General features: G+C 44.5%; 1 protein-coding gene across 5 annotated transcripts in view; it reads left to right on the forward strand.

The window, feature by feature from the left end:
• Positions 1–25968, forward strand: part of LHFPL3 (LHFPL tetraspan subfamily member 3) — a 545073-nt gene that overhangs the window by 433538 nt on the left and 85567 nt on the right. Inside the window, exon 3 of one of the 5 annotated variants that reach the window (XM_067042799.1) lies at positions 7614–7688. The exons of the other annotated variants lie outside the window; for them this stretch is intronic. Within the exon in view, the coding sequence (XP_066898900.1) occupies positions 7614–7663 (50 nt within the window). The 3' untranslated portion in view covers positions 7664–7688. Of the gene's footprint in view, positions 1–7613; positions 7689–25968 lie in introns of those variants that run through there. 5 annotated transcript variants of the gene reach the window in all.

Here is a 25968-nt window from a genome sequence, read left to right on the forward strand (position 1 = left end):
CTGAGGAGACCTTCTGGCTGCTGTCTGTGGTTTCTCATTGCCCCTTGCTATTTATTCCCTTTTCCTGATCCAAACCCCCAAAGGCAATGTTCCCAGAAATCCCCAGTGCCTGATCGCCAGCACATCAGAGAAAATAGCTCGTCTTATTTAATTTCTCCGCCGAAACCTGGGGAGACCATTTCACAGTCCTCGCTGGCTCGCTGATACATGGCTCAGTGGCCATAGATTAACCACTTGTTCTCTCTCCTTCTCTGTCTGAGTGACTGACCAGGAGGCAGAGTTGGAACAGAAACAGCAGAAATCACATTCTCTTGAGAAATTCCTCCCAGTGAAAAGAAAGGGGAAGGACGGGGATCCCTTGTAATTTAAGTAAATCATTTCAGCAGGCTTTCTCCCCCAGCTGCTTGTTGGCCTGTGCAGGATTTGATGTCTAGAAAGAATCCGGCATGCATTTAATCTGTGATCCTTTCCCAAACAGAGCTTACCCAAGCTCCTTCCACGACAACCTGGGCTCAGCTTTTTGGGACTAGAGCCCTGTCTTGGGGAAGGAGGACTGAGAAGGAAGCAGACCGGGTCCTATAAGGGCAGTGGAGCCAGAGGTGCTATGGCTGGAGAGAGCATGAGCCCACCTACTTCTCGCAAGATCCTTCACACATGCTTTTGGAACCAGGAGATTGATTGGGTTTAGATTTGCATCACCTTGGGCTCTGAGTGGTCCCCACCTCCTTGAGTCATCTACAGCCTGACCCTACTGTGAGTGGCTCCCTCTCCCACAGCCTTGTGCAGAGGTGGCAACCGTACCATCTCGGGCTCGAGTGCCTTGATCAACTGCTGCCTCCCTAAGCCAGGATCAGTTGACTGTTAGGATGGCTGAGCCACATGAGCGTGGGATGTGTTCCTGGTGCAGGGAGGGGAGAGGGGAGGCGGGAGTGCACCAGCCACAGCCTTCGCCACTCCACAGATGTACCCGAGAGGGGCCAGGGCGCCACGTGCTCACGTGGAAGGAACAGTTACCCTCGTGCCCGAGTGGAGTCAAAATCCTTCGCTCTGTGTTTCTCCAGTCTGCCAGCTATGTGCACCCTGCAGGAACTCCCTGAGCCTGCTGGCATCCAAGGCATTTCCCGCCCACGCCTCCTCCTACTTTGATCGACACCCTCCCGCTGCCCCAGGTGCCCTGTCCCCCCCACCACCATCACCTGGAGCTCCTGGGCTGAGGTGCGGTGGTTGGGTGCCCCAGCCCTGTCTCCATACTGCCTCAGTTAAAATCCAGTCTCCAACACACGCTCTGTCACGTGCAGCCAGTGCTAAAGCATCCTGTGTTTCAGTGTCATCTTCTCTAAAAGGGGAATGATGATATTGAGCCTCTGCTCAGAGGGATGTTGGGAGGGATGTCAGGAGAGTTGAATTCAGTGGAATTATTTTAGGTAGAATACTTGCCATAAGGCCTGGCTCGATAAATGTGAGCTATTCGTCTTCTCCAAGGGCCTATTCAGATGTCACATGTGTCCTCTAGGAACCCGTCCTACCCCCTTTTGCTCCCTTTGCATGAGCCTTCTGTAGCTACTATCGCATATACTGTAATTACAGGCGGTTTCCTGTGGTAGAACACAAACCCTTCAGCCTGACTCCCTAGATTCACGGCCTCGCTCTACCACTTAATAACTGTGTGATCTCTGTGCCACAGTTTCTTCTGTAGGATGGGGATAATAATAGGTCTCACTTCGGAGGGTGGTTGTGATGATGAAGTAAGTCACACGTGGAAAGCGACACCAGGGCCTAGTAAGCACCACATAAGCAGAGCCTCATATCAGTGTGGGCCCACTTGTCTGCCTCTCTCACTAAACTTGGAGCTCCTTGAGGACAGGGGGATGGCTTGTTGATTTTCTGTATCTTCTGTACCTAAAATATAGTTTAACAGATTATAGTCTAGAACTCTTGATCTCTAGTTTTCATTTCCTTCCTTTCTTCACTTCTCCCTGAACATGCATTCTGAACAAACTCAATAGCCACATGCAGCAGGTCTGACTTGACAACAGTCCTTAGGCTTCTTCCTATAACTGTGTTTGACCTCTAAGAAGCCATCCCTGCAGCACAGCTTCATGACTGAAACCCCTAAGTGGAACTCTTCAAAGTAGTATAAATTCGGTTTTTTTTAAAGTAATCTTTCATCTATTTCATAGCTTATAACCTTGCCTATAAGCAAAGGAATTTTAAGGTTTTCTAGGGCCCAGGGGCCCCTCCTCTTGTGCACATCTCTATAGGTGTGGCCCCATCCTTGGGCAGAGAGATCCCACATGTACAAGGACAGGACAGGACCCCACCCCATACACTGGTGGCCACTTCTTCCTCCTGAGCGAGTGCTGGTGCAGAAGCCCACTTTCCTTCACGGGAACCAAGACTCCCTGGAAGGGAGAGAGCCATAGCAGGAGCCCAAGCAGTGGTTCCACTCCCACTGTTAGCAAGTGCCCGGCACCCCTGTTCTGTGGCAAAAACAGCAGCAGCAACAACAACAACCGCCTCAACCTCCTCCCCATCTCCTTACCTCAAGCAAAGCCCAGCCCTGCCCTGAGAGCCCCACCTCTGCAGCCCTGGCCAGAGGATGTGCTCCCTGTCCCACAGCTTATTAAGGTGGTGGTGACAGTATCCTCCTCGATTTCCAGTGCTGCTTCCAGGGCATATTCTGGCACCCTCAGGTTAAAAACAGAGAAACAGGAAAAAAAGACTCCTTGAGATTCATGTCACCAGGTCTCCTCTCTCCCAGCCCCTCCTCATCACTGTAGTTTACAACCTCCCAGAGCTGCGTACTTTCTGAGCACTTCAGCAGCTGGTGCCCCCGGTCTTCCTCCACCTTCAAGCCCTGCCCGCTTCACAGAGACCTCACCATGCGGACTCTCAGTGCTTTGATTTCCTCTACTTAATGCTCTTCAATTCCTCTCCACTCCAGCCAGCTATTCTAGATCCTGGACTCTGCCATTACCTACAGCCTCCAAACACTCAAAACCAGATATCCATTCTCTGTCCTTCAAGCTGATCAAGACCTTGATCCCTCAAACTTGACTTTCTTTCTCTGTCATTGCTTGCTTTCTGATCAGTGTGCCCTCACTTCTGTCCTTTCTTTGCCAACATCCTCAAATCCTTTGCCTCAAATCCATGCCTTTAAATAAGTCCACCAAGACTCCAACCCTAGATTAATCCAACTGTCTGTCTTCTTTGACTTTACACCTGGACTGCTAAGTAGTGCCAAAGGGCACACATCCATAGAAATATGTACCATTACCCAGGATGCAATCCTTCTCTGTTTCTCTGCTTGGCTCCCTGCTGTACCCTGCAGTCGTTATTTCAAGTCTTCTCCATTCTCCTAAAAGTCTTGTCTCACCTGTTCCCCCACCAGTCTCAGCACACAGCCTGTCTCCTCCCTCACAGAAGAAATAGGTACCATCAGATAGAGTATCCCCTCGCCTTACAGCCGACATATATCTATACCTTTCTCTTCCTCTGTACCGTCATTTCCCCACTCTCTCCTGTCACAGGGCAAAAGGAGTCCCTCTTCCATCCCAAGCAAATCCGTCTGCTTGTACAGTGGAACATGTCCCCTCTGGCTTCTGCAGAATCTTACAGTATCCACCTGTCCCCAGTGCTTCACCTCACTGTCTCCCTGTGTTTTGTATTCTTCCCTTCAGCACTGGAATATATTCAAGTACGATAACTTAAAAGTAAAAACCTTCCTCAACCCTACCTACCCACGGATCTTCTCTCTTTCCACCTTCTGCTTCCACTTCCTCACTGCAGATCATCTTCTGGACTTACCAAATATTCACCAGTGTCACCAGAGACCTCTGTGCTGTTAAATCTCAAGGACGGTTTGGTCCTTATCTTTTTCTTCTTCTCAACAGCATTTGATGCTGATAACCACCCCTTCCTATTTGATCTACTCTCTTCTTTAGGCTTCCATGACTCCACACTCTCCTTGTTTTCTTCCTTCCCTACAATTTATCCTGCTGGAAGGGCCTCTCTTTCGAATCCTCCTGCCAGTGAGGGGGACATGGGTTCGAGCCCTGATCAGGGAAGATTGCACATGCTGTGGAGCAACTAAGCCCATGCGCCACAACTACTGAGCCTGCGCTCTAGAGCCCACAAGCCACAACTACTGAGCCTGCGTGCCACGACTACTGAAGCCTGCATGCCAAGAGCCCGTGCTCCACAACAAGAGAAGCCATCGCAGTGAGAAGCCCACAAACCACAACAAAGAGTAGCCCCCGCTTGCTGCAACTAGAGAAAGCCCGCACACAGCAATGAAGACCCAATGCAGCCAATTAATTAATTAATTAATTAATTAATTATAAAATTACTGAAACTGTTCCAATTATCTATCATTGCTAAGCAAGCTATCCCGAAACTTAGTGGCTCAAAGCAACAACCATTCCATTATGTTCATAACATTGTGGGTCAGAAATTCAGGCAGGGCTCTGCAGGGCAATTCTTCTGTTCCTCATGGCATCGACTGGGGTCACTCGACAATATTCAGCTAGCGGCTGGGCTGGGCTGGAATCCCAAGATGTCTTCACTCACATGAGTGGCACTTTGATAGACATCACCAGAAAGCTGGGACCCTCTCCTGCTCCATGTAGTCTCAGGACATTTCCCCGTGGCCTCTCCAGCCAAGCTGTCTAGTCATCTCACAAGGCGGGTCAGGGATCCAGGAACAAGTGCTCCAACAGGTAGGAGAAGAAGGTGCCAGTCTCTGAGAGCCTGAGCCTGGAACCTGGCACAGCATTCCTTCTGTCTTATTTTATTGGTCAACTAGTCATAAGCCCACGCAGACTTGAGGGAAGAAGACACAGACCCCCCCCCCACCTCAGTTGGAAGAGGGATACAAGTATTTGTGGTCATCTTCAATCCACCACAACCTTCTCCACAGCAAAAAACCCAAAAAAACAAACCCCCACAGTCTCTGCACAGCCACCATCACCTCTCTCCTGGATTACTAATGCCTTCCTGACTGGTCTCCCTGCTCCCATGTTGCCCCTTCCATCCCGTTACCCACAGTGAAGCCAGAGCAGCCTTCTATAATGCATATCGTTCTATAATGCATATCACATCACAACACTCTGCTGGCTAAACCACTTTAGCAGCTTCCTATTGCCTTGAGGGGGAAGCCCAAAGTCCTTAGCATGGCCAACTAGGTCCTCTGCAACGTGTCACTGCTGACACCTCTACCTCTCACCACTTCTTATATTCTACTCTCTACAGCATGGATGTCCCCAAGCGTGTCACGCCTTCTTTCATCTCCAAGCCTCTGTAATACTTCTACCCAGCACTCCCCATGCTCCACCCACCATGGGTGAACACAAGCACACCCACATACACACATACATTTTCAATCTTCACCCTCCTTCAGATCTTGGCTTAAAGAAGTGGTTCTCAAACTGTGGTCCCAGAGCAGGCACTATCAGCATCAACTGGGAACTTGTCAGAAATGGGAATTCTCAGGCCCCACCCCAGACCTACTGAATCAGAAATTCTAACCACGGGGCCAAGAAATCTCTCTTTAACAATCCCATCAGGTGATTCTGGTGCACACTAAAATCTGAGAAACACTAGTTTAGACAACACTTCCTCCAGGCAGCTTTCCCTGACCTAACCCTCCACCTAACTCCTGGGATAGAGATTCTTTCTGTGTGATTCCACAGTCCCTCATCTTTCCCCTGATCATATCCCCATCACAGCGTAGTGTAATTGTCTACTTACTTGCTTAGCCCCAGTGGGCTCTCTCCAAGCTCCCACAGACAGGGATTGTAACTTGTTTACTTGGTGTATCCCCAGCATCTACATAATGCCTCTCACATTAGTAGCTCAATAAAAAGTGGTGAAGCCAGGATTCAAACTCAAGTGTGCATCTCGATCTTCTAGAAGGATAGACTACAAACACCATAAACAAGAGAGTTAATGCACTGAGGATACTGGTAATTAGCAGCCAGGATCCAGCTTCAAGTAAATGCTTTGATCCTTGCATAATAGAAAGGAGACACTGAGTAGGTACAGTGCCTACAAAAGACTTTAATAAAACCCCAAAGGGGAAAGATACGCACTGTTGAATCAACTTAAAATCCTGAAAATAGACTACCTGACTCTAGCCCTGAAATCAGATAAACCAAGCTCATCATCTTCCTGTCTCTGGGTGGCCAGTTCCTCCATTGCTTGCATTTTAATACACTAACTGTGTTTACTGGAGTTTCTAAAATGCCAGTGAATCTTTGGAAATTTGGCAGAAAAGAAGAATCTGGGTCATGCAACTGTGAAATCTAAACAAGGTGTAATTAACATGTCCATCAACTTTCACAGAAGTGATGCTAGTTTGCAAACTATTCATTAATTCTGCACAATAACCGCAACCATTTACAATGCAGACAACCAAGCTAGAAATGAGAGGCTCAGCACAGTACTAACCTGGAGTGCTGTTGGTGATACCTAGAATGAACTGCTTCTATTTTCTGCATAGAAAGATATGACTATTTAAGAATCTGGGGCCCAAATTATCAAAGAGTGGCAGTATAATTACTGACTCTCGATCCTTTTCAGTGTAACCTTGTAATTCACAACATACTCTCCAAATTATGAAAAATAGTTCATGAATCACTAGGGAGCTTGAGAAAATGAGCCCTCTCTTTAGAAATAAAATGGCAAAATAGCTACATCTGAAAATCAGGAATGACCCAAAGTCAAGTCCCAAGTCTTAACCAGCTCTATGGACTACTTATTGCTTCTGTATCTCCTGTAAAATACGGTAATAATACCTCTTCACAACATTGTTTTGAGGATTACATAAGATAATGCATATATGCTCCTCAACACACAGCTAATACGCAAAATAGCTCTCTTTTCTATTCTTACCAATGAGAATTAGACAGGGATATCAAAAACCAAGTAAACTATAGAAAACAGTATGGTGGCTCCTCAAAAAATTAAAACTAGAACTACCGTATGATCCAGCAACCCTACTCTGGGTATATATCCAAAAGAATTGAAAGCAGGGTCTCCAAGAGGTCTTTGCACATCTGTGTCATAGCAGCATTATTCACAATAGCCTAGTGGTGGAAGCAATCCAAACGTCCATCGACAGATAAATGGATAAATAAGATATGGTATATACATACAATGGAATATTATTCAGCCTTGAAAAGGAAGGAAATCCTGTCACATGCTATGACATGGATGTGCCTGGAGAACATTATGCTAAGAAAATAGCCACAAAAAGGTAAATACTGTACAATCCCATTTATATCAGGAGTCTAAAGTAGTCAAATTCATAGAAGCAGAGAGCAGAATGTTCGTTACCAGTGGCTGGGGGAGAGGGAAATGGGTAATTGTTTAATGGGCATAGAGTTTTGGTTTTACAAGGTGAAAAAGTTCTGGAAATCCTTTGTATAACAATGTGAATATACTTAACACATGGAGCTGTACACTTAAAAGTGGGTAAGATGATAAATTTTAGGTTATGTGGTTTTTTAACCACATTAAACACTTTTTGACTTAAAAAACAAAGCAGACCTGATTCCCTCCCTTTGTTCCAGCTAATACTGTGTGCTCCTGCCCTTGTCACCACTCCCTCTCAGCCCCCTTTGCTGCCCCCTCCTCCTCTCCCACCTGCCCTCCGGTTGTCTAGGTTCCTCAGGATTCTGTCTTTGGCCGTCCTCTCTCCTTGTCTCACACTCCCAGGATTTCAGCCACCCCTCCAGCCTCACCAGACCCTGACATGATGACGACTGTTCACTGCTCTTCCAAGTCTCTAAAAGAGGGCCTGAAGCTGAAGCAGGCACTCAGTCAACATCTATTAAATCAGTGAGCATCTCAAGCTCTAGCCTCTACCCAAGTCCAGGCTCCATGTACTCAATGGACACCTCCAGCTGACTGTCTCATAAGTCTTGCAAATTCAACATATCCAGATTTTCATTTTTTTTAAACTTCTCCCAAGGAAATAAAGAAGCTCCTCCTTGTGATCTTGGTTAATATTGTCCAGATTTCTCCAATCTGCCTTCACTGATTATCCAAGCCCTGTTGATCTTAATTAAACTAGAGATGTCTTGTGAATCTGTCCACTTCTCTCATTCCCCAGGGCCTCATCATCTCACAGCTGGACTATGGCAGTAGCTTCCTCCTTGTCTCCATTTGCTCTTCCAAGAAGTTCATTTCCCATACCAGTGCCAGAGATTTCTTTCTACAGGGCATATCTCATTATGTAGCGATGTTGCTTAAGCTTTAACCCCATGAGCACTTCCATGGTCTATCTCCCACAGAGTTAGTTCACAAGCATTGGTTGGACCAACTGTGCACCTGTGTTCTGGCCCCCACCTGCTCTGTCATTTTTTCCTCCCTGACCCCAAATCCCTTACATCGCAGACACACTTCCCCTCGCCCACCAGGACCCATCTCTTAACTCCATGTCTGCGTCTTTCTGTGTGGATATACTCTCCTCCACCCCCAATTTCTCTTCCTGAAAAAAACTCATGCTTCATGGGTATTAAGTGAACACTTAACCAACGAGCAATATGGCTGTGATGTAAACAATTGCATCTTAAAGACCCCCCCCACCCCGCTCCGAGCCCAGTGGTCCAACCGGCTTAGGTACTGGTTACAGACTGAAATGTTTATACAAAGTTCAGCAGTCCACAAGGAAAGATGTAGGAGCAGGGAATGGAGACTTTGAGTAGCAATATTTAGAATTAAAATAATATTATCATATCAAAGTAGCATAATGGTTAGGAGCCAAGCTTTGAAATTTTCTGTAGCTGGGTTGCTATTTGCTCAAACTCCTCATCTGCCAAATAAGGTTAAGAATACCTTCTCGGGCTTCCCTGGTGGCGCAGTGGTTGAGAGTCCGCCTGCCGATGCAGGGGACACGGGTTCGCACCCCGGTCCAGGAAGATCCCACGCGCCGCGGAGTAGCTGGGCCCGTGAGCCCTGGCCACTGAGCCTGCGCGTCCGGAGCCTGTGCTCTGCAACGGGAGAGGCCACAACAGTGAGAGGCCCGCGTATCACAAAAAAAAAAAAAAAAAAAAAAACCAACAAAAAAAAAGAATACCTTCCCCATAGAGCTGTCAAATTTTGGATGAGATGATATGTAAAGTGATTAACCCAATACATGACATAATGGCAGCTATTATTATTATCTTAGAATCAACTTTTCTCATTCTGCTACTTAAGCATGTGTTTTCACTAACAGACCTCATTAACAGCTGAGTACCACTATACAATTTCTTTTAGGCAAGGGAGTAAGAGGCATTGAAATAATAGTGCCATCCTGAATGACAAGATGAATGTTCATGATCCTGGGTAAAACTACCGTGAGTGTTGGTATGTTCCGTATAAAACTTGAACGAAAGATTTGTATACCTAATAATGTTGTTACATGTGGTTAGTGCAATCTAATTCTGCTCATTTGTTCTAATTACACAATTAAGTTTAATTACCCAGATCATATGAATGCATTTGTATTACTAGAAAAATAACTTTTAAAGAAACAATGTGACTTACTCTAAAAGGCCAGCATTGTTCAGAACCAATAACATAAAGATAGTTCTGCAAAATTCTCTTACCCCATGTATGACTTGGCCTCACTGCAATCTGTGATTATTAAGGTAAATCTTAAGTGGTATTTCAAGCCACTTACCTTTAAACTTTGTTTTGTTGTCTTGTAAATGTTTTCATTGCCGGGCATTGTGGCAGATACTCTTCCACTTCTAAAATGGGCTTGTTCTCACAGTTGCATCTGGAACCGCTCAGAAACACTCTTAACATCATCACTGAAGCCTCGCGATACTCAGTCTATGCTCTCTGCCCTTCGAGTACAGGAGGGTCTTGCAATTCCTTTCAGTATAATTTGGGTGACTTGTTGGGACACAGCAGCTGTGAAGCCAAAAATTAATGTTAGCTCATTCCCAGGATAATCACGTGTCCTAAAACAATAGAAAGCATGAGAGTAATAGATTTGGGATGGTTATCTTCCTTGCATTCTTTTCTTTGAACTTTTAAACCCTGGGCAGTTGCAACCTATCCCTAGTGAGGCTCTTTATAAATTGTGTATAGTTCCGCAGGAAGAGTAGAAACCATTTCTGTTTACACGTAGGAGAAAATGTAATTCCTTGATGAAGAGTCTTCCCAGCAGATTTGCTGGTTCTGTTTTTATGATCTCTGATACATGATGTAGGTCAACTAATTTACAGTCTAAGAAGCAAAAGAGAATCACTTACAGCCTAACTATTAGGGAGCTTGGCGTATGTGTATCAAGAGATACGAATGAACTATTCAAGACTGTGTTCTCCAGAAGACATCCGCGATGCTCCGTCCCGAATCCTGGCAGCTGCCGCCTCTCAGACTGACTCCTCTGTTAACTTAGCTCATGGTTTTCAGGCACCATTTCACACTTTATCTCTTCAGTATGCTGTGGGGCTTCATCCAGTGGGACTATAAAAACCTTGTTCTGTTGCTTTGCTCTTGCACTTCTGAGAAAGCACATAGTGCTCTATTTTGTGCTTGAATTATATGTGTGAGGAGATAAACTGGGTCTGGAGTTCTAAGTCTGATTCTTTCTCACAGACTAAGGCCAGCCAGTACGGTGACTTTCTTGCTTTTCTAATGAGGCCAAGACTGTCTTCTCTCTGCCTTCCTCACGTGAAAGCTGTGAGAATTGCTGAAGCCTGAGGAAAAGACGCTGCATCAGCAGTGTATGGAGATGTGACCGTTCGTGGGCAAGGAAGAATTTTCCTGAGGTGTTGGTGAAAGAGGCGTCCAAATCTTACTGCCCACTTCCTCCGTCTTTCTCTTCACCTTCATCCATTCTGTCTCTCATTCTTGAGCAGGACTGCATGTACACAGGAGTTGTGGTAAAAGTGAGCGGCAGGGCAAAAATTATAGCCAGAATTACCCTGTAAAACCCTTTTAGGGAAGCACTGTGTGTCTCTAAGTCCAACATATCCAACTTTGCTTTCTGCTGGTGTGGGAAGCAGTTGCTGCTTGTTGAACACCATTCTTGTATTTATAGACTAAGCTTTAAAAAAATATATCTTTAAACTCCAAAACACATGACAGGCCAAGTTGCTCACAGTATGCAAAGCACAGGGGACTGAGAAGGACTGAGTGAAGAATGGAATTCACAGCCCATCACATGCACATGACAGCTTCCCTTCCAGAACTACCGTGGAAGGCCAGTAACCATCCTGCACCATTTAATCCACCACCCCCACCCCTTACTCTCTCTCTCTGTCTCTCTCTCTCTGTCTCTCTCTCACACACACACACACACACACACACACACACACACACACACACCACGTTCTCACACTATAGCCAATAAGAACATAGTGTTCTTGGTGAATACATGGAGAGAACCTAACTCAGTCCTGGGGACACAGGTCAGGGAATAAGTGAATTTTAAGGACTATAAACTCCAAGACTCCCAGAGTTGAGAGGAATGCTAAGGGGCCATCTTTAAATGGGCTGGGTTTCTGGGGTTTCCCGTGTTCCAACCAACCTTCCACTATCTGCGTTGGAAGCCACCATGAAGGAAACAAAATTAATATAAAAACATAAATTCTAGCTTCCTGTCCTACTGCCCAACCTGCTAGGAATAAGAAACTTTGGCTCCTATTTTCAGGCGTCAGTCACTCCTTTCCCACCATTCTCTGCTAAATCCATATGCACTTTAAAATGGGTTTGGACAACTTAATGAGTAGTAGAAAAGCAGAGAAAAATTACCTAATATAGCCATCTATTCATAAACTATGATGTTCCTTCCACTATCAGTCTTCAACATTGACTCTTACCAGCCCCGGGTTCAGGTGGCTGTGGCTGTGGCTGACTTAGATGCTTTTTGAGAGAATTCCTCTCCATACACATCTCAGTGGAGGAGTGAAGCCTTGGACAGGACTCTTCGTCAACATTCAGACTGACTGTAGGCCCTAACTCTTTCTAGGAGCTCTTTTCTTCTCTGCTATATAATGACGGCACTGAATTTACATTATATATTGTAGATTTGCCAGCCAAGCAAGTGTGTCTCTGGGTTTCTGAATTTCCTGATTTATCCTGCTAATTTTTTTTGTTCAAAACTGCCTTGCAAGACAAGAAGAAAGCTGGTGATGGCACTTTGCTGAGTCGTGTAAACCAGATGGACCTTTTGTGTTAACCAGGGCTCTGTGCTCCAGCCTGGCTCCCTGGTGGCTTCCAAATGCAATTCCAAGTGTTGAAATTTATCCTGAAGCTTTAAATGATTTGAATCCTCATAGCCTTACCTATTCACCCCTCTAAGGCAATTTGCTCCACAAATTTCAAAATCTTCTTGTACATAACTAAAATCAAGATGTTCCTCAAGTTGCCTTTTTGCTCCCTGGGTCAGATTCACACATCCCACTGGTCTCCCCATAGGCAGAGCCTACTTTTCTACAGCCTCCTATCTGAAAACCTTCCAGCATTGCCTGGCCATATTTATGTCTCCTTTCTGGAATTTCCTTGCTGTTTTGGCACCATCCAGTTTTGCAGTATCTTGTTTATCCCTTATTTCAGGGCCACCCTCCCCAGCCAGGTTGTAAATCACCTGTGGGCAGCATCACATTCTATTTTCCTTTTGAAGCCAGTGGTGCCTAAAACAGGCTATAGTAATCTTAGTAATTATTTGATTTATGTTAGGATGCCAAGCCCATATTCTAGAATTCACCCTCTTAAAATACATTGAACAGGACATTCTAGTGCATTGAAATTCATATCTGACCATCTGCTAGGTGACCAGATTCAAAGTCATTTGTGACTTTGGACAAGTCAGATAACCTTTTTGAGCCTCAAAAAGGCTCAAAATTTTGTATACAAAATTACTATATTACGTACCTTTCTATCTCCCAGGTTCAAATAAGGATCAAAAAAGACAGGATAAGAAAAAGCAATTCATATCAATAAAACACTAAAACATGTACATTTAATTACCAAGTCATTAATCTTTCTATACATTGTTGATATAAAAATGCAGATAGAGCATCTTGAACTTTCTAGATCTTCCACAAATTTAAGGCTTTACCGTTGTTTTTCCGATTGATATTCTGTTATTATTGCCATAACCTGCTCTCTTTTTGTTCATGCTTCCTGTTGGTGTAATTGGAACCGTTTCTCTGAGCTGTTTCCTCTCCAGTAACCAAGTTATCACCATTGTGATCTGATCTGAAAATGGGGGGAGGGTGTCATTAGACTTCCTTGGTGTCAGGGAAACTTTCTCATTGCTCACAAAACAAACATGAAAGTACAAAGGAAATTTCAAAAGGCTGGGCACTGAGCCTGTGGGCAACATTTCTATGGACAGGGCTAATTCTGGCATAATTAAAAAGGGTTTAATTAATCATGGAGTTAAGTAGAGAGAAAGTGTTTCTGGCAGCCTTACATCACAGGTTCCTTGATATTTTTAGTTTCCAACCATGTGATCCCTACAGTTTAAGGGTCTGCCCACCTGCCTGCGTCTTTGGAGGCTTGGCCGGAACTGCTGGTTGCCTTGCCACCCTTGGGAAGCTCAACTTCTTTGGGCAGCTGCCACTTCTGACAATCAAAGAAGATGGAGATAGATTCTGACTTTCAGGGATCTTAAGGGATGTGTTTCCTGCCTGATTATAAATAATATTCCCCCAGGAGTGCAGGGACTTGGTATTCTTGGATTCCAAGGCAAGTATATCTGGTTCACTTGGCCTATCAAACTAGGACAACCTTATCTGACAGCCAACTTTTAAGAGTCTTTAGTAGTAGCTACAGGATATTTTCAGGCTTTCCTTTCTCAAGATACTGTGCTCTCAGGAACCTGAGAGCTTATCTGGGAGAGCTTGCCTACTCCCAGTCTCCCAATGGATTGTACAAAGTTACTAGATCTTTAAGAAGTTCAAAATAACAAAGTTTCCATACTGCTGTTGGAAGGAAAACATCACATTCCCATTCAAAGTCAGAGATAGAGCATTTCCCCATCAGTATCATTCCTGCCCTGTTTCCTACTTCCATTCTCCCCTTTCCCTCATCCCACAAATGCAGGATGGCCTACAACCATCCAATGGATAGGGAGACACTGGGTAGACATCTTGGGAAGGAGGATAGATAGAAGTGTATGCCTCCAGCCCCCTTATTAGCTAAAGGCTGGCAGCCTGTAAATTTTTTTTAATCTGAGAGATCTCTCTATGGCTACCTTCTTTCCTGGAAACCATAACATGTCTCTCTCCCATTTGAAATAAAAAACTACTAGAATTCTCTGTGAGCCCAAACTCTATTACATATGAGTTAATCACTTCCGTCACAGCTACTTATTTCAGTTCACTTTGACATGGTTCTATCCATGACTAAATAGCTTTTTCACTATTGTCTGTTAGAGTTCTTCAAGACTCAAATGTCAAAAGAATCCTGCTGCCTCTGGGGAGGAAGGCACAGACTGTATAAAATGCCCTCTGGAGAGCAAAGCCAGCACTTTGTTCCTGTACCTTGTTTCTACTACTGTAACTTTACCTCCTTCATTTACCAGACAAGGAGGATCTATTCTGTTTTTCCCATATTCAGTAACTTGTAGAGCAGAAAAATAAGATGATTCACAGATATCCTGAAAGAGTTTGGACAGCTGGTAGACCCAATCTTGTAGCCACTTACATCTGAGTACATAAAAAACCGCTTTGGAAAAAGTATCTGACTGTGCAAAGAGGGATGTGTGACCAAAAGATGCAACAGCTCATGGATATTCTGTGAGCTGACCATTAGTCTGTATCAGATCCTGCTATTTGCTCACATTTATAAGATGCAGTCAGCTGCACAACTGGATGGTAAATGAATTATGTAGATTTACATTACCTCCTGGAGAAAGGGGAGAAAACAGAGGAATGATGGGAAATGTCTGTCATAGAAACTAAGTGTTTAATTCAAAATGAAAACAAACAGAAAGACTAACATTGCATTCTAGGAAACGAGACATAGAAAGTTGGCTGTTCATTATGAAGAAACTGAAAACGTACTCCAGTGATATTTCTGTCTCTGGATCTACTAAGACGTCAGTGATGAAAAAGCAGTATTGTCAAGGAGAGTAATATGTCAGGGTGAAAATCAATAGCCACCACAGAAAGGTAATAAATTTTTTTAAAGAATGATTAGAACTCACACTTATAGAATTATAACTGTCGTCAGAGTGGCCAATAAGCAACTAGGTGGCCCTGCACTCAGAACTGATAGGACAGGAGCTGCTTTTGGCTTGTCTTGGTTTTTTAGCAACTTGGCTCCAATAAAGTGGCCTTGTCCCTAACTGTGAAGGATTATAGAGCTGCCAACTTGAACATGATGGTAATCTGACTTCAAAATAAAGTTGGACTCTCCTTCCAGCATTGTTTTTGAAAGTGGTCAACTTTTATGTCATCCCCTGTAGAAGATATCTCTCTCCCAACTAAACTATGGTGGCGGTAGAAGGAGCAGTGAGTTAAAGACTTTGGGATCCATTAGTATAAAGTCTGGATGCAGGCAAAGCTGGTCTAGGGTATTAGAAGTCAAGATGAGGTCACCCTTAGGGGGGCACAATACGGTTGTGAAGGGAGCATAAAGGTACTGATTCTGTTTCTTGAGCTGGGTGCTGTCTGGCTAGGTGTTCCCACTTTGTGAATTCACTAAGCTCGTGCATATGATATGCATACTTTTCTATATATACTACAGAAGTACAATACACATTAGACTTCAATGAGACATTTACATTAAAAAAGCCTTTGCATTCTCTTGCCAATTTTTCTCTAAATAGACAACACATTTGGAGGAGGACACCTGAGCCCCAGTTTCTTCTACAAAATGAGAAGGCAGGTCGAATGATCCCAGTTCTGAAGCTTCTCGGTGCGGTCATCATTGGCATGTGATGAATGCAGAGCATTGATACTCCTGCTATTAGTGACTCGAATAATAATCAGAACACGGGCAAAGTTGCCACAGGCCTTCCCAGAAGAGGCAATGAACTGAAGGCTGTGTAAATTTGCCAAGTGGGGATTGATGTAGAATAATAATTGGAACTACAGGGCTGTGTTGATAGCAAAGATGTAGAATTCAGGTGGCTGTCAGTGTGGGCCCCTACTTTAATAGCAGATGTTCATCCCACAGCTAGTGATGTTGCAATCACATTACATCCAAGAACCAATGTTTCTCTAATAGTTTCTTCTCAAAAGTAGCTGCTGGAAAATGTGATTCTGTTAACATATACTATAGGAACTTCCAACCAATCCTGCAGTTTGGTGTTTCAAGCACTTCCTTTCCTTTCTTATTTAATATGAAGTCAACTTGAAGGTGACCTGTACAGTGACTGGCAGCTAGGGAGAATTGGCAATCTCTATCATCAGTGAGAAGTTGCCAGTCGCACCTCACAATGGATGGGGAAAGTCCAGGGCCTGGGCTGGAGGGCATTTACTAGATTGATAGAAATGACTGCCACCGCCCTTTGATAAGAAAATGAGCTAAACCTACCTAATTCCCTGTGGGCTTTTCCTATATCTTGAGTCTCTTGGAAGGCAAAACATGTTTAGTAGAACACAGAAAGGAAAAATAAATGATTTTGATAATCCAATGCACAATCAAACTAGTTAGTCAGCACCTGGATCCACAGGGAAATTCTTAAAGTCTCATGATCCTTTGCTAAAGTCTCTAAAGTCCCCTAGAGATAGGTCACCTGATTCTACTAAGCCACCTGCCTTCTCTCCCTGAAAACCATTCTGGAAAACCAGGCCAGGGCTTCCCTGGTGGCGCAGTGGTTAAGAATCCGCCTGCCAATGCAGGGGACACGGGTTCGAGCCCTGGTCCGGGAAGATCCCACATGCCACGGAGCAACTAAGCCCGTGCGCCACAACTACTGAAGCCCACGTGCCACAACTACTGAAGCCTGCGTGCCTAGAGCCCGTGCTCCACAACAAGAGAAGCCACCGCAATGAGAAGCCTGCGCACCACAATGAAGAGTAGCCCCCACTCGCCGCAACTAGAGAAAGCCCGTGTGTAGCAACGAAGACCCAATGCAGCCAAAAATAAAATTAAATTAAAAATAAATTAAAAAAAAAAAAAAAAAGAAAACCAGGCCAGACATGCTCTCTGATGGCCGTCCCTCTTCTGAGTCCCAAGAATAATCCTTTGGTACAAACTTAGAAGTGTGTTATTTGTCCTGTAGCAAACATGAAGGGAAACAATGAAATGAAGGAAATGCACATCCTGAGCTGCCACATAAGATCCCAATTACCATAATTTGACCCATCCTCCTTCCCACTGCCGGAAAGTCAGACTTCTGGATGAGAGGAAGCCAAGCTGGCTAGATAACACCCTTCTGTTCTCTCTCCTCATCCCTTGTCTCCTTTCTTTCTTCCTCTCTCCCTTAAATGATGTTCATTAAGACAACGATTCTTCTCAGTTTGTAAGCCTCAACTGTATTAGTGAAAGCCCTGCATGACTCAATAAAATGAGCTAAAGAAAAGGAATAGGAGAGGGAAAATAAGCAGACACATGCTGCCTCTTTATTCCCCAAAGCAACTGTCAGTCTCAGAATATTTTCCCAGAATCTGCCAGAAATCTCTCTGGAATCACCCCTGTTAGATACAAAGACAGTAAATATAAGAGGTTTTAGAAAGTTTTAATAACTCAGAAAAGGGCCAGTTCAGACTGCACGTGTCCAGTCACCAGTCACACCAGGCCCTCTACCCCTGCACAGCTCCTAGAATATTTCTATTTCTTAGATTACTCACAGCTTTGCCTCGTCCCTGACTTCTCCAAAACTACTTGAAGTGAGTTATCTTGGCACAGCTTCTTATATATATGGTGGTATATGAGCTAGGCTGGGAGACACATACAAACTGTGTTAACTTCATGCCTATTAGAATTCACCTAAAATATGCCCAGTAAAATCTGGATCTAAAAAGCACATCCCTGCTCACTGAGCGCTGGGACTTCTGCCTTTTGCTGTGGCAAGTGCCATAGAAATGGGCTCTACTGTCACCCTCCAGCCCATGTATGGGATGCGATGGGATGTTTCAATGACAGCTTTAAATCAGATTGCTGAGGCTTCAGGAATGCAGCCCCAATTTAGGACTTAGGCAAGTCATTAAATCAGAAAGCTGGCAGCTCTTTGATAGTATGTACAGCCGACAGAGTTGGAGTACTGCTCCACTGACCTTTTGTATTGGATAGCATTTGACCAGATGGGCTGCTTTAGTTTTCAACCAGTGTGTAGGTAAAATACAATTTAACAACACAAAGGACATGTTTTCAAGAAGCAAAAATGTCCTTGAGAAGCTGGTGTCCTTCTTAGCACTGGTATGGGGAGCTGCTAATCAAGGGAGGCCAGAAATGGTCCAAGTAGTTGGAGGCAGAGAGTAAAAGAACAGCAGGCCATATATGAAGGTCATGAAGTCGGTAAGCAAGGGGAGGAATTCATATGATACTGGGAGTTTGAGGCAAAACTATATTCGATTGATATATCTGAGTGAACTGTGACAAGAGGGAAAGGTGGCCTGTAGGGTATGAATAAGGAGGCCAAGTTGGAGTCAAGGGCTACAAACCAAACAGGAAGGACATGACAGGAAACCTAGTTAAGCAGATATATCAGTTTGGATGCTTTGGGCTGCAAATAACAGAAAATCCAACTCAAAGTGGCTTAAACAATAAGGACAGTGTTTGGCTAAGATAACTGGAAGTCCAAAGGTAGGATAAGCTTTAGGTTTGGCTGATCCAGAAGCCAGTTATTTCATCAGGGCCCCAGCTGTCTTCTATCTCTCTACTCTACCATCCCCAGTGTAAGCTCCATCCTGAGACTCATTCTCCTCTTGGTCACAGAATGGCTGCAAGTCGCATTTGGGCTCCTATGCTTTCTGTCTCACATCCAGGGAGAACAAGACAGTTACCCCTAGAAGCTGTCCTAGAAAAATGAGAAGAAACTTTCCCCAAAGGCCCTACAACCTCTCATAACATCTCATTGGCCTAAGTTATGGCTTATCTTCCTTCCTGAACGATTTGCAACCAGGTTGAGATCATTTTGATTGGCATAAATACATCAAGGTCTATTCTGAAACGGAAATAGGTCACATTTGCTTAACTTAATGGGCAGCCTGGGAGAGAGATATAGATAACTAATCAAAGTCAGCCTTCTCCTAAGAAGGAGACAGAGGAGATGTATATTGTGTGGGTGACTATAATCTTCATTAATGCTGTCCTCCAAGTGTTTCTGGCTTCCCACCTTCCTGGCACGTGATGGGATTGTACTTCCTTGTTCCTAGAGATTGAGTGGGACCATGAAACTTGTTGGAGTCAATGGGTAGCGAGCAGAAGTGACACATGTCATTGCCAGGCCAGAAACTTTTAATGGCCAGTGTGAGGCCTCCAGACCTATCTTTAGTTCTGCTTGTGATATGAGTGCTCTAGATGGTGGCTGCTGATTCATTCTACATCCCTGAATGAGGAGACAAAGAGCAGAGCCCCCTGCCAACCCATGGTGGGGATGAACAAGAAATAAACTTTGTTGTTAAAACCCACTAAGATCTTTTCTCTAATACTCCAACCTATTTGTCTGTCCTTGATACCACTATGAACAGCATCCATGGCAGCAGCTGATATTAGCTCTTGGGGTCTTGTCCTAGGTAAGGAGGCCCGGTGAGGTGGACATCACATACCAATTAGTATGGGCAGGCCAGGGTGAGCAAGTCTGTACTAGAGCCAGAAAAAAAAGCAACATTTTCCTGAGAATCCCCTTCTATAGACAGAGCTGTCAGCTATGTTACTTGTCCTCAAGGGAAACAAAATAAAATAATTATTCCTAATTCATCTCTTTTAAATAATCTAATGATCTTAAGGACATAAACATATGCCTGGCATATAAGAAAAAGGAATCTACTTTCTGTTGGATTTTTTTTTTAATTAAAGAAGTTACTCAAAAATTTGGAAAAAAGAATTATCCAGATCAAGGAAATCTGAATTCATGTAAACAATTACTTAAGATCAGAAATGTATTCATGGAAAAAACTAACCTACAATGTAGAAAACAAAAATTTTAAGTCTTGTGTTTATTAAAATAAGTTTTAGTTTTTGAAATGCATTTGAAGTATGTAGGTATCACTAATTTGTATGTGTATATTACTACACATAGGCAATGCTTTTTGCTCTAATGTATAGTCTACCAAAAGGTATAACTTGGTACCATTTCATCTTATAATTGGCTTTTTATTGAAATGTAATTGACATTACCATTGTGTGAGTGTAAGGTGTACAGCGTGTTGATATGATATATTTATATATCACAATGTGATCACCACCATAGTGTTAGCTAACACCTCTATCACATCGCTTAATGATCATTTCTTTTTTGTGGTGAGAACAATTAAGATCTAATCTCTTAGCAACTTTGAAGTTTATAATATAGTATGGTCTGTAATCACCATGCTGTGCGTTAGCTCTCTAGGACTTATCTACTGGTTGCAAGTTTGTACCCTTAAAATCTGCCTAATTCCCCCAGCCCCTGGTAACCGTCTTTCTACTCTTAATTGCCTCTTTTGTAAAATGACAGCATTTTTTAAAGTATGAACAAAGAGGTATATAATATAGATTATCCTAGTACCAAAAAGATAGGTTCTGTAAAGTCTCTGGATATTTTCTGATTTTTGAAAGCTTAGTTGTCAAATGAAAATAAGACAGAAAAAGTCTCAAATTTTTTAGTGATTAATAACTAAAATACCTCTTCCATATATTCAAGTATATTTTCATTCTTAAAAAAACTTTTAAAACCAACTCCTGTCTCTGTGGCTGCTTTTTTTGGATTGACTCTGACCTGTATATATTGCAAAATTTTTCTAACCAGCTCAACAAAAATGAATTGTGTGGATGGAATTCCATGGTGTATAATCTGAGAATGATTTGGAGGAGGTTTTTTTTTTCCCCCCCACTGAGAGTAATGTTTAAGATTTGGTGGTTTACCCTCCTATAGATAATTTATATTGCTACATTCAAACACACTCTTTCTGGTTGTCGAGAGCTTCCAGAATAGCATACCTGGGTAGAATTGATTAGGTCATAATCTTCAAAAAATGGCATGATTTCATAGTGACAAGATGCTCATTTTTTAGATATTTTGTGCCTTATTCTAAAATGCAGTTATAATTCCATACTTGAGAGCTATTTTTACTATCATAATTTCAGAGATGAAAATAGGAAGGCACAGAAATTGTTACTGGACTGTCTGCTAGCTTGTAAAAGGGCAGTGACCTGGGAGCAAGAAGGTCTGGGCTCTGGGTTCTGGTCCTGGCTGGCTGATGCTCAAGCCAGCAGAGTCTGGATGGGAGTGGAGTCTCAGACGTTTGCTGGTGGGACACGTGTGCCTCACAGTCACATCCAGGCAGCTGCACCAGCCTCACCTGGAGAAGAGATTCCCTTTCCTTTGATAGACAATCCTCACAGGTCTGTCTGGTCAACGTGAGATGGTGAAACACCAGCATGGCCCATGCCCCTCCCAGTCCTCCCTTAATAGTCCAGGGAGAAAAACAACCCAAAGCCCCCAGACCTTGGCCTCCCTCTTTTTCATGACACAGTATGGGAGGAGCAGGCTCCTCCAGGACCATCCCTGGGCATTGACAATCCTGACATACAGACTCTCTGTCCCCACCTTAGGAGCTGGAAACAGACGCTGCTGACAAAGGGCCTGTTGGGCAAGGGAGTCTCCACATCTCTCCTAATGATTTCCATCACGCTCTTGCTTCCCACACACTGTGCCCTGAAGCACCTCATTTTCCTTTTGCTTTTACCTTGATTGATGCCCTTCATAAGTCTGCCGTCCCACGACTCACCCTGCAGCCACTGCCCGGGCATAAACTCAGCTGTCGCGATCTCCGAGAGTTGTCTTCCGTCTTCTTTCCTGGCAGTTGTGTTGGCAGCCTTCTACCTCCTGACCCATGGCCAGTTGGTGCTGGAGTCTCTTGTTCTGCTCTTCCAGGTGAGCTTCCTTTTTGTGAGTGCAAGATACCAGGTCTCGGCTTTGTCCTTTGTTGCTATTATGTAAGCAAGCTGAAATTTTAAATACTTACAGAGGCAGATCATGCAGGGGCTGCTGTCCCTAAACCAGAGATGTCCTTAAGCCTAAACCTGACAGTGCCTCACCTTTGAGAATCTTCCTCAATGATAATTGAGTTTCCATCTCAGTTTACCAAATATACTTCTCTCTTATTTGAAAGACAAAGTGAACTTTGTGTGTGTGTGTGTGGGGGGGGGGTATGCGGGCCTCACTGTTGTGGCCTCTCCCGTTGCGGAGCGCAGGCTCCGGACGCGCAGGCTCAGCGGCCATGGCTCACGGGCCCAGCCGCTCCGCGGCATGTGGGATCTTCCCAGACCGGGGCACGAACCCGTGTCCCCTGCATTGGCAGGCGGATTCTCAACCACTGCGCCACCAGGGAAGCCCGACAAAGTGAACTTTTAAGTGTTGCTGCTTAAGTGAGTTTTTGTGAGCTTTCCAAGAGGTGTCAAGCTTTCTGGGGTCTGGATGGATGGATGGATGATAGATGGATGGATCTATATGGATATGTATGTATGTGTGTATGGGATCTCAGGCTTCATTTCCAAGCAGGACCGAGAACTTGCCTCCTACCTTTCTAACTACTCCGTCCCAGGGTCCTCCCAGCTTCTCTTCCTCACACCTCTTCTCCCCTCTCTCCTCTTCCTTAAGCTCATCCACTCCCATTGTTTTGACCACCCATAACCAGCCACTCTGACTACAACCACTCTTGAGCTCCAAATCCTGTTTCCAACGGCTAATGCAGGGTGTCTTCAATACCTTAGACACCTCGAATTCAACCTGCCTAAGCTGAACTAATTGACCCTTTATCTCCCACCCAAACCTTTGCCTCCTCCCACCACCATAAACGCACCTACCCAAATACCTCTTTGAGTATTCCTGGGGGATCTAGTTCCTTTCCTAACTGGCCAGAGAGACAGTACATAAAGGAGGAACTGGAGAAGGGGGTAGCAGTTGAGATGCTAGAGTTTCTATACACACACCCAACTTTGGGACCAGAACCAGGGAGTGGACAGGAGACAGAGTACACTAGAAGCTCCAAATAAGTTCTGGAGGCCCCAGAGCAGATAGGGCCTTGGCCTGGCTTCCCGTTACAAGACCACCAGCATCGTGCAGAAATTCACACTATCTGGCCCCTGAGCCACAGACTAAACAGAGCTGAGGGAGGTGACCAGGCAGATGGGCTTAAGGATATGTTTCCAGTTTGCCAAGGGCTGTGCGAGGCATGTAGGATTGTCAGAAGTTCCTGCTTGTCCCAGAGGAGACCAGAGAGATTCTGAGAAACTATAGTGGTCTAGCAGAGCCTTGGGATCTAGACAAAGAGACCACAGGGTGTGGAGACTTTGAACTGGACGGATGTGGCTGAAGTGGTGAATGTCAGCAGCAGGTGACCCTTTGGGTCATATTAGCCATAAATATGCTCTAGAAGTTATAAAATCCTGTGCAAGATATACATATCTGGGACCCTTCTGTTTTTGGGGGCTGCTAAAAATACAAGAAAGTCAGAGATGAAAGGAAGGTGATAATCATGGAAGCCACCCCCTTTATCTCAAAGCTTCATGTGTACTTCGTGTTAGGGCAATTCATTATAGGCTAAATATTTTAGGTAAAATATTTATCACTGTAGGTAAAATAATTTGTCAACTCTAAATAAAACCAAAGGATTCAGAAGTTGCCTTCAGATGGGATATGAGTTGTTCATGACCCCCAAATGTGTCAGATAAATGTTAGTTACTTCCCGTGTGTCAATTAGGACCATTTCAGTTGCAGATCACAGAAAACTTGATCCATAATAGATTGAGTATGTTAGGAATAATTCACTTAAAGCACAGCTGGATTCAAGGCTGTTTCAACAATAGCATTAGGACTCTTCTTGGTGCTCCTTCTGTTATGTTACCTTCAGTCTTGAGCTTTACATCATAGCAAGTAGAGGCAGCAGCTTTAAGCCCTAGGTTCTCTCTAGTTTTAAGTCAGTCTGTAAAGTGGGGCATATTCTTCCCGGATTCCCAAGAAAGTTTCATTGGTTTTCGCTGGCTCTTGTTGGCTCATATGTCCAACCCTAAGCCAATCATAATCACCAGACATGATATTCTAGTTGACCAGGCTTGAGTCACACGTCACCTCTGCAGCTGGGACTGCCAGAATCACTTTGGGGATAATGGAGAGGGAAAATCGAAGTACCAGAAGAAAGATGAATGGTTAGAAAGCAGAAAAGAAAAAAACAAAAACAGTAGATGTCTGCCATCCCTCTTTTTTTTTTTTTTTTTTTTTTTTTGCGGTATGCAGGCCTCTCACTGTTGTGGCCTCTCCCATTGCGGAGCACAGGCTCAGCGGCCACGGCTCACGGGCCCAGCCGCTCCGCGGCATGTGGTATCTTCCCGGACCAGGGCACGAACCTGTGTCCCCTGCATCGGCAGGCGGACTCCCAACCACTGCGCCACCAGGGAAGCCCTGCCATCCCTCTTGATTCCCTATGTTGGGAAGCCTCTAAGTGGCCCCCAGTGACCCCCAACTCCTGACATTCTACCCTTTTGTAATGCCCTCTTCTTGAGTGTGGGTGGGGCCTGTGACTTTTTCTAATCAATAGAATATGGCAATGGTGATGGAGTGTCAGTTTCATGATTAAGATGTAAGATTGTGACTTCCACCTTGCAAGCAGGCTCGCTCTATTGCCTTGGTTGCATGATTTAGAGAGGCCCGCATAACTGAAGATGAATCTGGACAGGAAGTGAGGCCCTCAGTCCAAAAGCCCTCAAAGTACTAAATTTTGCTGGCAACCATATGACCTTGGAAGTATATCCTTCCCCAGTCAAGATGTCAGGTGAGACTTCAGCTCTGGTCAACACCTTGATTGTTGCGGTTTTGTGACAGATTCTAAGACAGAGGACACAGAAAAGCTAGATAACAAATGCATGCTGTTTTAAGCCACTAGGTTTGTGGTAATATTGTTATGCAGCAATAAATAACCAGTGCACTTCCTTGTCCCTCCCACGTGCCTTTCAGAATCTCTCACAGGGCAGCTTTGGTTCCCCCACCCCCTCCTACCCAACACCCAGTGGCAATCTGGAGCAGCCAGAGGGTATATACACCCCGGGGAAGGCCCAGCACTCCTGCTCCACATACATTCCCCTCACTCATCTGGGCACTAACCTCAGTTTAGAAACTAACAGTTTCACTGTTCAGAGAAAGCATCTGACTGGGCCAATTATCACAGATCCCTCAGGTCTTAACCCAAAGGAAAAGACATTCAGTGACATTTTTCATTGATATCTGGGGCCCTTCTGGCATCCCAGAAGTTCAGCTACAGAAGTCAGCTCCACACATAATGTGACGGTGCAGAGCTGAAGGGTAAGGGAGCATTTTGGAGCCCAAAATAACTGCTCTTCAAGAGAGAAATGACTTAAATGAAAATGCAGTCCCTGTGAATGTCAGGTTACGACTGTCTGTAATGATGGGGACAGGTCTCACCTGTTACTGTTTTTGACGTCTTTTCCTATCTGGAGTCATCATGCATGGTCAGAGTATATAGTTCCACACCAGCCTTCTTCTGTCTTCAGTCCCTTCCTCTTCCCCTCTGTCACTCTTTCCAGGGACGCTCAGTTGCAGCCCCGTAGAGCCCAGGCTGCAGTTAGCACTGCAGGAGGATTCACAGCATTGCACAAAACTTCCAGCCACCAAAGCACAAAGCCTTTCCTTCAGTCGGGCTCCAGGGTGTCCCAGCTCTTTGGAGAACCATCATCCTACATGGAGAGTCATATTTCCTCTTTCCTCTGGGCTTTTTAGGCTGACGCTGAACCCCCTTTCTGCTCACACCCATCTCCTCTCTGCCCGATCCACAGTTTTTAGACTGGATGCCTCACCACTCAGAGAATAGGATTCACCAGGTTTACCCCTGCCACGTGGCTTCATCCCAAACC

Source organism: Kogia breviceps, chromosome 9, assembly GCF_026419965.1.
Source record: "Kogia breviceps isolate mKogBre1 chromosome 9, mKogBre1 haplotype 1, whole genome shotgun sequence".
Classification (NCBI taxonomy): domain Eukaryota; kingdom Metazoa; phylum Chordata; class Mammalia; order Artiodactyla; family Physeteridae; genus Kogia; species Kogia breviceps.